Source organism: Glycine soja, chromosome 9 (genome assembly GCF_004193775.1).
Source record: "Glycine soja cultivar W05 chromosome 9, ASM419377v2, whole genome shotgun sequence".
NCBI lineage: Eukaryota > Viridiplantae > Streptophyta > Magnoliopsida > Fabales > Fabaceae > Glycine > Glycine soja.
In genome coordinates this window covers 32,186,623-32,198,900 of record NC_041010.1, presented here as the reverse complement: position 1 = coordinate 32,198,900, position 12,278 = coordinate 32,186,623, and the positions used below count along the sequence as shown (strand labels likewise).

The following is a 12,278-nucleotide window of genomic DNA, read 5'->3' as shown; positions in this document are numbered from 1 at the left end:
AAAAAAAGAAAGAGTTAAGCTTGCAAACTTGCTGATGGTTTAATAATGGGTGTTGCTAGGTGCAACAGCTTTATTGCTTGTGCACCCAACATTTTTTGTTAATTCCAAAATTACCCTGCGCTGAAGGTACTCGAGTTTGTGGTTGATTCGTATGTTAAATTAAATTTACGGATTACATGATCCGTATAAAATATATGAATCATGTAATCCATAAGTATAATTTAAACATACGGATCAAGTTGATCCGTATGGTTTGTACGGATGAACTTGATCCGTATGAGTCATATGGATTAACTTGATCCGTATGATTTATATGGATCAAGTTGAATTGAGACCCGTGCATACGTATGGGCCGTGGAATGAAAATGAATTTATTAAGGAAAGAATTCTAAATCTTTCACATCAATCCTTAAGTAATTTGTTTACTATTAAAATATGTTTTACATATATTCATAAAATATTAATTGCTTGGATTTTATATCATTCTTATCGAAGAAGATATCCCATTAATGAAAACCAATAAGTAAACAATGAATTTTTGGTTTAAATAAATGAATAAAACTATATTTTTTAAAAAATAGTTGAAACACATAAAAGCAAAAATAAATAAATGAATAAAACTGGAAAATAATAGAAAAGGAAAGAAAGAGAAAGTTGAGAGAAAGAATTTGAAAATGGTCTACTTTTTTTTCTAAAACTAAATGAATTAACCATGTCATATGATTGTACCTCTAAAGATACAAGAAACAATGTAGGGAATATTGTTGCAACTGAATTAGTTCAGTTGTAACCAAATTATTGAGCTGAATTACCCGTGATAATAATATAATATTATCATAATATTGAATCATCTACTCAATTGCATCAACCTAACCATATTCAACAACAATATAAAGGGACGTTTTCCCATCTTGATTCTGCTCAGCAAATAACTAAAGCAATTCAGTTTCATCCGTTTCCAAAATGGTGTCTTTCAACAGTACCAACTTCCCTTCTCTTGCTACATAATGCAAAGGTGTATCATCCATTTTTTCTTGTCAATTGTTTTGTCATTTTTTTCCTTAGGGTGTTTACTGCCTACATTGTTGGTGTTGCCATATTTGGCTTATTCACTTACCAATCAAATTTTACTTTTTTATGTTGTAATCTATCAAATTCTTCTTTTCTTCCTTCCTCCAAAATCCCATATCAATTCTAGTGTCTTTCATTCCACAACATCTCAATGGACAGGATCATCCCAATCATAGTGAAATATTTTTTTTTATTAATCTCCTATCTCTTCTATCTTTCAAAAAAACTTGAGATTTTTATTCTACCTGTGTTTGTCAACAAAAAGAAAAAGAAAAACTAGGTTAAAAACTTTGTACCTATATGTGTTTTTTTATTGCATTATCATTGTCTATAAAGAGAAAGAGATTCTAAAGAAGCAAAGCAACCTCATACCTCAAGCACTAGAGTTTGAAAAAAGACAAAAAAAAGGCAATTATTGTTGGGTTGGAGTATTCCTTGAATAATTATTATGTGAAAAAAAAAAACAAAGAGAAAAAGGTTGAAAATGAAATTTGGAGCACAATGTTCATAAGCTAAGCATCAATTCCTATTTTATAAAATAAGTTTCTAAAATAAGCTATCTAATACACAAGAATGAACCCATCTATATTAGATTCTAGCAACCAAAAAGATCCATAATTTTCCACTCAAATTTAAGAAGCAAAATCCCTATGAGAAAAAAAAATCAAAATAAGGATTGAAACAATTTTAGACACATGCCTAGTATATTTATCTATTTATCTATATATATATATATATATATATATATATATATATATATATATATATTTGACAGATATTTCTAATATTTGATAATGAAAAGCATAAGTCTATAGTGATCATAGAAGAGTAAGATTTTCCAAAAATTTATTATTTTGTAAAAAAGAAGAGGACTACTGAAAAATAAAGGTATAACATACCAGACAAAGGATGGATAAGAACACTGATAATTTTGTCAACCGAACTAAAAAATAAGCTACATCACCAAACAATCAAAGGCCATGCTAATGAATCATTCTTCTACCAAGACATCAAATTATCAAGGATAACATGCTTACCTCAACAAATGAAAAGCAAACCAGGAAAACCTTTTCATTGCTTGGGTAACAAAGGAGGTAAACCAAGAAGATTGTATTGGCATAATGGCAAAAGTCCTGAAAATGCATGAACAAATCACTTTACCACCTAGTTTTCATTACACAGATTTCTACTACAACAACACATGGAACTAATACCTATATCCTTATGATAATGAGAACATTATTCCAATGACTTTAATTAGTCAAGGAATTGAAGCACTACTTAAATTCATAAAACATAGAACAGTTTCATGAGGAGTGTTAGCAATTCACTCTCTAACACATTCTTTAACAAAGTTAAAATTGATTAGAAAACACAAATCATGAGCAAGAGTAGCGAGAGCCACACAAAATTTACTATTTCTAATAAATTTCAACCAATGATGAGTGTATTTAAAAAAGAATGTTAAAGATTTCATTGCTACTTGCTAGCATTTCTCTAGTTTCATAGTTCCACAAAAAACTTGAAATACAAAATTTGAGATATCATCATTTACTAGGAGATAGTAATGCCATTAATATATCCAACGGAGAGGAACAAATACGACATAGAACAAACAATATACTAAGGGAACGACTTCTGGCCTTGGTAAAAAAGGGTAATAAAAAATTGAAAACCAATAAAGAAGGCATTGAAATATGTTTAAAAAAAAGAAAAGAAAAACCAATGCATTGTGCTAAACAGAATCAACTTACTTGCCCCAAAGATGAAGCAAAACCAACCAAAGCCAAGAACCCCCAAATGATGAGTCATCTGAACATTCATAGAAAGAAAAAAAAACATCAAAATCAAAGTGGAAGTTAACCACATCTCAAAAACTTTATATTTCTATAAATAATTTAGTACACAATGTAAACTTGCCATTAAAATGATATGATTGACATAAATGGTACTCCTTTGGTCTCAATTATAACAAAAAAAAACATATTTTACACTTATTAAAACTTGAATGAAAACTATTCGAGAAAATGTCCAACTAAAAAGTGAAATGAATATTCAATTCATACTTTGCTTCTCAACAAAAAAAAAAAAATCTTCAGTATATATTTTGTCTTCTCCCAACCCAGTTGAATATTCAATTCATACTTTGCTTCTCAACAAAAAAAAAATAATCTTCAGTATATATTATATCCCTTTTCATGTAAAATTAACTCTTCATAATTTATACATTTCTTAACTTGAGTAATAATTAAGTTAATATTAAGAAAGAAGGAGAGACAAACGACAAATCTTTTTGGTCGTTTAATTGCACAAACGACAAACCTCAAGAAAACAACACGTTGTAACATATCTAGAAATAAAAACTAAGCTTTCTCTCAGAGAAAAACAACCATTCAAAACCACAAAAAAAAAAACCACACTTTCTCCCAAACAAACACCACTAGAAACTCTTTCAAAGACAAAACTAATCTTCGTCGTTCCACTTCTACCTCTCAGCCTTACGCCACAACAACCTAATCATAGAACATAAAGCAAAGGGTATTCACGTGAAGAAAGAGAAAAATGAAAAAAAGGAAGAGGAAGATTATTGAGAGCAGAAAGAAGATTTTTTTAAAGGAATAAAAACACACAACACAAAACACAAAGGGAGTAGAGGATGCGGAGGGTGAAGGAGCGGGATACACGTGCCATGGCAGGGGAGTTTAGGATTTAGGAAGAAAGAGAAAGATAAGAGAAAAAAGAAAAAGAAAGGAGAAGATGGAATGCATTGGTGAAAAGTCCAAATTACCCATGTTTAAGTAACGTGTCAACAATATAGGATATCTATTTAAGACTTTTCGATGAACTATTCTTTAATATAGATTTAACTGTATTAAATGCAAAAAATAAATTACAATAATTATACTATTTAACTATATAAGTGGTGGCTTAATCATATTGAAGGTTTAATTTGGTCCTTGAATTGTTTGAAATGAAAAAATTATACTCATTTAGTCATATTCTCATATTCATTAATTATTTGACGAAATTGATATTTTTTTTATCAATTATTAACACAACTAATGCAAAACGTTCTATTTTTTTTTAAATTGAGTGCTTGACAATTGATGTAAAAGGTTCAATTTGAGTAAAACTTTGGAAGCTTGATGACATTTTTTTACATTGGTTTTCAAGTAACCAATTTAAAAATATGTTTTATATTAGTTGTGTTGTAATTCAAGTAAAAAGTAGTGATTTTCGTCAAATAATTTATAAATCTAATAGAAAGAATATAATTGTTTCATTTTAAAGAACTGATAAACTAAATTGAACCTTAAAATATAATTTATGGACCAATCATGTAATTATGCCTAATTTTACCCAATTTAATTTTAAATAGCATTTTGTAGAAGATCTAAATTAAAGTATACAATATTTTTTCCACTGTTATGATTTTATCATAAAACTTTTTTTAAAAAACAAATTTAACCTATTTTATTTTTCCCCCTTGATGTCTCACCACACTTACTTAGGGCCAGATCCACTGGCCACTCGAAACCCCTCATTAAAAAAATTCATTTATTTACTTTTTCAAAGCTGTTATTATTACTTTTCAAACTCAAAATGAATTTCATCAACCATGATAATTATTTGACCTGAAATTGTTTCTAGGCTTATAATTGAATCTGGAAGGAGTATTTTGTTGTCGTGTAATAAGTTATTCGAACAAAATTATCATCAGAATATATATGGATCTAGATTAAAAAAAAAACTCAAAATTAATTAATTAATTAAAGAAATAAAAAATTCCATCACATTCACTACTAGTAAGAGACATAACAACACAACAAGAGGATGAGAATCCAAAAGTGGCACCGGGTTTTATTCTGTTTCACCCCTTACACCCTACACTACACAACAATCACCACACCCTCCTCCATTTATCTCCTTCACTTCTCTCTCTCTTCCCTCGCCGCAACGAAATGGCGTCCCTCACGTGCACCCCCACCTCCCTCCAGCTCCGATTGGCCTTCGCCGCCCCCAAATTCCCGCACCCCCCGCACGTGCGAATGCGCAACTTCAAGCTCAACCGACTTCGCCCTCTGCGCGCCGCGCAAGACGGCGTCAGCTCCGAGTGGGCCGGGCCCGGGCCCAAACTTGATGGCTTCTCGGGCTGGTCCGACACCGACGCCGAGCAGCGGCCCAACAACGCCCCAAAGAAGGACTCGTATGGAGGTGAGTGCGGTTCTCCAAAATTCTAATTACTAGTTAGTTATTATAATTGCTCACAAATCAATTAATTTTTCTGTTTCATTAGATTTTGCAAAATTAAAAAAAGGAAAATTGTGAAATAGCTTAAGTACTGTCAAATGCATTGTTTTGAAGCTCGTGATGCATGGATGTTTCAAATACCGATATGCATGGCTTGACGGCTTTGTGTTAGAATCTCTTAATCTAAGTTTTTTTTTTTCTTTTTGAATAATGAAGGGATGGTTAACAACTTAACATAACTTGAATATAACATTTGTATTCGAATTTGACTACTATTATGCTTAATAATTTTTTCAAGACATTAAAGACGAGTGGAAGTGATAACTCGATGATGATGATGATGGCAAACTAATATAAACAGTTGCTATATTAAGGAAATTAAAGAAATGATGTAAAAATAAATAAAATATGAATAGTTTATAAATATTTATAAATATATAATTTAATTTGAATACACTGATGCCGTAAAAGTTTTGTACAGTGTCATTTCTGTCATGAATTGTCATGTATATGATAAGATTATTGAATTTTGTAATAATTACTATGGCATATCTAGGATGATTTCTATTTGGTTGGCCGTGTAGTTTATCAATATTAAACTTTTGTATGGTATCCAAAGGTTGAAGCTGTTATTACTAGAGTAGATAGTGTATGCACTGACAATATAAAAGGTTTTTATGGATTTTGATATTGTCACCCAATTAAAAATTTAATCACAGAGAGACCACCATGAATGGTAAATTTGTTGACTTTTTTTTATAATAATTATCATATAAGTCATATTAAGAATGATTTCTGATTGATTGACCGTGTACGTTTTTTGTTACATTGATAGTGTATAGAAATTAAACTGTCAATCAAAGTTGTTGGTGCGGAAACTTTGAAACTAGATCTGGTTTTTGCTACATATTAAACTTGATTGGCTTTTTCTTTGATGATTGAACTTGATTTTGATTGGGTTATTGACTTATTGGATTTGGATTGCATGTTAGTACTGATAAACATGGTTGGGAAATTGAGATAATGGGATGTGAATTACTGAAAATGTCGTGCTTTGTGAAGTTTTAGCAATTCCGCATTACTTAATAACACTTTTGAAGTAGCTTGCTTTCAGGAGTTGTGGGAGTAGGAGTGGCTGGAGTACTTCTACTTTCAGGGCTTACTTTTGCTGCCTTATCTCTTGGCAAACAAACTGGTTCCAGTAAGTAATCTTCGTTTTCTTGTCTCATGTGTTGATCATCAAGTTGGATGTAACGGATTTCCTGCATTTGTGTGAATTGATTTGTCTTCTGTATTGTTTAACTTCAAAATTTTCTGTATTGAAAATTGTAATGTGTCACTGAATTCAGGACCTGAGCAACACATGAAGACCTTGACTACACAGCAGGAGGAACTTTTGTCTTCTGATGACCATAATGATGAAATAACTGAACAAGGGAATGTTGACAGCATGGTGGAACAAGGAAATGGTAAAATGGAAGGTCAGATAGATATATCTGGGGATTATTCTTCTGCTGAGTCTAGTAATTTTTACAGTGACAATAGTATTGTTGATGATTCTGATATAGGATCCCAGTTGATATATGATAGTAAAAACCCCTCCGATGGTGTTGATGATGCTACTAAACATATATCTGTTCAAGAAGATTTACAGGATGAGTTAGCTTTTGGTAACAAGTTAGTTTTTGCCAGTGAAAGCCCAGTGCCACTTGAATCTGAAAATACTATCGATTCTTTTAATGCTTATGGATTTAGAGATTTTGATAGCAACCCTAATGTAGATACAGCAGAATCTACTGCGAATCTTAAAGAAAACCTATTCAATGTTGATCCAGGAGACGCGCCTAACTATGATGATGCTAAGCCACTACACCTTAATACTGAGCAGCATGATGAAATAACCAGTTCAAGTGGAAGTGTAAGTTTTGGTTTTTCTGAAACCTATTCTAGTTCGGGTTCTGATAATGAGACTGGTATTGTTAGTGTTTTGGTCAATCCTGAGTCAAATAACATGATTTCAGATCCTAAGTTTTTCAATGAAGCTGGCCAAGAGAATATTCTGTCAGCTTCAAAGAATGAAAACCTTGACCTGAACAAAATTCCACAGGTCTCTGCTGAGGGAAATGAGCCATCCTTTGAAGAGCGGAGCGTTCCTGGAAATGACCTGTTTGAAGAATCATCTATTTCATCATCAGTCAATACTTTGGTAGATGAGCAGGTTACAAATGATAATTATGAGGTTGATGAAGTTAAATCTAAATCTCCAAATTCTGGATCCTTTTTCTCTGTTCCCGGCATTCCCGCCCCATCAGTAGTTTCTGCATCTGTACAAGTGCTTCCTGGAAAGGTTTTGGTTCCTGCAGCTGTTGATCAAGTTCAGGGCCAAGCACTAGCAGCACTGCAAGTTTTAAAGGTAATTATTTGTTCTTATTCTCATGTATCAAGGTGACATAATGCTCTGTATATTTATAGTTTAGTTCTAGTTTTTTTTATATATATTTTTTACACTGGTTGTTTCTTAAATCTATTGAGAATAATTTAATTACACATAATAAAAAAAGGATGACCCAGCATACAAGGCTCCCCACCTAATGGGATCTGGGAAGGGTAGATGCAGATAATCTTAGCCCTACAAAGGAGAGTCTATTTCCAGGATTTGAACCCATGACAGCTAGGTCACAAGATAGCAATGCTATTGTTGCACCAAGACCCCCCCCCCCCCCCCCCCCCAAAAAAAAATACTTACACAACATATAATCAAAATCCCTATTTTTGTTTAATAAAACATAATTAAGAACCAAGATATACCCAAATTTGAAATCCTTGAATTTTCAGTGGGCATACTAGCTTAAACTTCCGCCGTGTTGATTCACTGTGATGTGTTACTAAGCCATACTCCTAACTTATCTCCAGAGATTTGTAAGAAGGAACAATCTATCTTACTGTTGAAGAAACTAGAAAGCAACTGAAATCGATAATTTCTGCTATCTTTATGTTTGTTCCCAGGTCAAGTGTTATTTGCAAAGCAACATGTATGTAATTAAAGAACTACTGACAGATACACATGAAAACATATTCTTCATAAACATTGTCTCTGATTTAGTGTGGATATTTGTTAATTTATTTATTCTGATCATAAGAAAAGGTTGCTATTGTTCACTTGGAAATTGTTACATCCTTAGGTCATTGAGCCTGATGTTCAACCTAGTGATTTATGTACACGCCGTGAATATGCTCGCTGGTTGGTGTCTGCTAGCAGTGCTCTTTCAAGGTAGTAATTTATTTCTACATATGTGAATAACAAAATGTGTTACATATGTAATATTTGGCATTACATGTGACTTTCTGGTAACTTGTTAGGAGCACAGTTTCAAAAGTGTATCCTGCCATGTACATAGACAATGTTACTGAGCTTGCATTTGATGATGTCATCCCCGAGGACCCTGATTTTTCTTCCATTCAAGGTCAGTACAGGACATCATAATTTTTTTTAACAATACAACTTGTTCCTCTACTCATTCTGTCTAAATAATATCAAATATTGATTTTCAGGCTTGGCAGAAGCTGGACTTATCGAAAGCAGGCTTTCAAGGCGTGATATACAGTTGTCTGCTGAAGAAGATGATAGCCCATTTTACTTCTCCCCTGAAAGGTATGTTCTTTCTGAATTTGGATATCTAACTTGTGGTTGCATTTTTTACCCTCTACAGCTGTGCAGTCATCATTTAAAATTATTGCAATTCTCCTTTTTTTTAAAATAAAAGAGTTAATATTTCATCTCATTTTTTCTTACTTAGTGCACAGTTGCACTACCTTCTGTTTGAGATGTGCTTTTAACTTTGTATGGTGTAGGCTACAATTGTGACCTCCCTTCTCTCCTATATTCATTTCTGCAGTCCTTTATCACGTCAAGATCTTGTCAGCTGGAAAATGGCCCTGGAGAAAAGACAGCTTCCGGAAGCTAACAGAAAGGTTGCTCGACTTATTTCTTTGTCTGATATGTTTAAGCTATCTTCTTTATTCCAACCACGTTGAACTGATGAATGTGTTTGTCAAATCCAATGACTGATGAGCAGGTGCTGTACCAAGTTTCTGGTTTTATAGACACTGATAAGATACATCCTAATGCATGCCCCGCCTTAGTAGCCGATCTGTCTTCTGGGGAGCAGGGAATAATAGCTCTTGCATTTGGTAAGTCATATTCTCTTTGTAATTCTAAAAAAATATTTAATCAATCATGTGCTTGCTAGTGAATTTTCATTTGTATTCATAATAATTTCTTTGTTGTTTCTTTTCTCCTAGCTATTTCTAATCTGATTTTGGTTTTCAGTTTTCACTTATGCTTATAATTTTGGGGTTGGGCGTGGGATTGGGATATTCAAGGTTATACAAGATTGTTCCAGCCAGATAAACCAGTAACAAAAGCCCAAGCAGCTATGGCTCTAGCTACTGGAGATGCTTCTGAAATAGTTAGTGAAGAGCTTGCACGCATTGAAGCAGAATCTGTTGCTGAAAATGCTGTTGCTGCGCATAGTGCTTTAGTAGCTCAAGTAGAGAAGGATATCAATGCAAGTTTTGAGCAGGAGCTTTTCATAGAGAGGGAAAAGATCAGTGCTGTTGAAAGAATGGCTGAGGAGGCAAGACTTGAGTTGGAAAGGTTAAGAGCTGAGAGAGAAGAAGATAACCTTGCATTGACTAAGGAGCGAGCTGCTATTGATTCAGAAATGGAGGTTTTTTCAAAGTTAAGGCATGAGGTTGAGGATCAATTACAAAGCCTAATGAATGACAGGGTAGAAATAGCACATGAAAAAGAGAGGATTAGCAAGCTTCGGGAACAAGCAGAAGTTGAAAACAAGGAGATTTGCCGTTTACAATATGAGCTAGAGGTTGAAAGAAAAGCCCTGTCCATGGCCAGGTAAAATCATGAAACTTTTAGAGGCAACAAAATTATGTTTGATCAGTTTTCAATTTTGGTTTCATAGAATTGGCAAAAGTAGATGTGATGTGGGGTCAGAAGCATTGTCAAATATATTTTCCTGTCCTATTTTAGTCCAAATAAAACTAATTACATAACTTCCTATCACTGATATGTTAATTAGACAAATGATCACCATACATTTGTTACTTTCTGCCGTTGCATTCCTTTATTTTGCAACAGTTATTTTCTGTATTAACTGCTTCCAATTGTATTTGTGCTACTACATATTGTGTCTAGATCTACTTGAATTTTTGACACTGATGTGGTCAGCACTACTGAGATAGCTAGTCCTTCTGTGAGACTAATGCCTTATTGACGGTTGTTGCTTATCTTAGTTAAATGAAACAGTTTAGAGAAAGTCATTTTTGACACATATATTGTCCAGTCAAAAAATAATAGCTCTTACCCTATTACATCCTTAATAAATGGTTATGCTGATTCTTGGACAGGGCTTGGGCAGAGGATGAGGCCAAACGAGTGAGAGAGCAAGCAATAGCCTTAGAGGAGGCTAGAGATCGTTGGGAGAGGCATGGAATCAAAGTGGTAGTTGATGATGACCTCCGCAAGGAGGCCTCGGCTGGAGTGACATGGCTTAATGCCTCAGAGCAGGTCTCGGTTCAAGGAACAGTTGACAGGGCCGAGAGCTTATTGGACAAGCTCAAACAAATGGCTGCAGATATCAGAGGAAAGTCTAGAGATACCCTTGATAAAATCATTCACATGGTTTCCCAATTAATATCAAAATTGAGGGAATGGGCATGCAAAACAGGAAAACAGGCTGAAGAATTTGGAGAAGCTGCCATCTCAAAGGTAGGCAAGTCAGCCAGTGAGTTGCAGCTAAGTGCCCTTGAAGTTGGATCTGGAATCAAAGAAGGTGCTAAGCGAGTTGCTGGTGATTGTAGAGAAGGGGTTGAGAAAATCACCCAAAAATTCACACAGAAGTTCAAGACCTGATGTTTTCTACCCTCAAACATTTTTTTTCAAGCTTATTGGCTGTTGAGTGGCCAGAGATGTAGTTTGCTTTGATTTTCTTTTTGCGGTGCTTCAATAGAGACGTGCACCAGACACCGCCAGGGACATTGGCAGTTACTAACTTCTAATAACTGCCTTTCGAAGATCAAAACATATTCATGTGAAGCCATGTTTCAAATGTTTGTATAATTGATACCAGTAAGAATTGTAGTTGAGGAATAACCAGTCGTAATTCAACATGTTGCCATGTCTGCAGCACATCTAGAGTAAAGATAAGCAGCATGGATTTTTTACATTTGAAGCATGCTGACTATAAGTTGTCATGATCATTACTCTCTCAGACCCTCCTTAATAAGGAGCATTTTCAGTAAGGGTGTTAGTATAATAAGTGATTTTTTAATTTCTTTTCTTTCTAAAACCTGGATAAAGATATTGGTTTGTGGTTCATTATTATCATTGTTAAATTGTGGTTGAATTATCCAAATGTTGAGTGGAATTGGACTCTATTACTTAAGCAAGGTCAAACTCTCAAAATTGAGCTTTGTAAATAAAAATAATAATTTAGAGAGAACACATCAAAGGTGGAAAGGTGGTTAGCTAAGTTCTTTTACATAAATTAATGGATGATAAGACGTTGGATATTTCATATCAATATTATGACAACTTAAAAAATTAACTATTATTAAATTGAAAATAATTAAATATTTTTCATATTATATAATGTATCAGTAATATTTTAAGGTAGGTGAAATTTTAAAACAATATAAAAATTAATTATGTATTGCAAAATGAAGTAAAAAAATATGGAGTTTAACTAACAAATAAACAAGTATATAAATATTAATATTGGATTGTGATTTGGAAATAAACTTGAAATTTTATTTAGTCTTATTAATTACTTAATTTTTAGAAATATTTTCAAGAAATTCAAAGAAAAGGTGTTATTTCTATAAAATAAGAAAAAATAAAATAATGCTTGTAATAAACTTTGACTTTTTTTTCAAGA

General features: G+C 33.1%; 1 protein-coding gene across 6 annotated transcripts; it reads left to right on the top strand.

The window, feature by feature from the left end:
• Window positions 1–4,895: 4,895 nt before the first annotated feature.
• On the top strand, window positions 4,896–11,736 carry LOC114368053. Of its 6 annotated transcripts, none has more exons than XM_028325400.1 (12): window positions 4,896–5,286; window positions 6,437–6,523; window positions 6,672–6,791; window positions 7,158–7,240; window positions 7,430–7,735; window positions 8,505–8,593; window positions 8,683–8,786; window positions 8,875–8,974; window positions 9,219–9,294; window positions 9,399–9,513; window positions 9,706–10,237; window positions 10,750–11,719. In XM_028325400.1, exons 1-12 carry the CDS (start codon window positions 5,034–5,036, stop codon window positions 11,252–11,254), a joined length of 2,370 nt encoding a protein of 789 aa, XP_028181201.1. In that variant the 5' UTR covers window positions 4,896–5,033; the 3' UTR covers window positions 11,255–11,719. The 6 variants fall into 6 exon arrangements, with proteins under 6 accessions (XP_028181201.1, XP_028181198.1, XP_028181199.1 ...); XM_028325397.1 differs by having other exon boundaries at window positions 6,891–7,240; XM_028325398.1 differs by having other exon boundaries at window positions 6,672–6,803.
• Window positions 11,737–12,278: the final 542 nt, after the last annotated feature.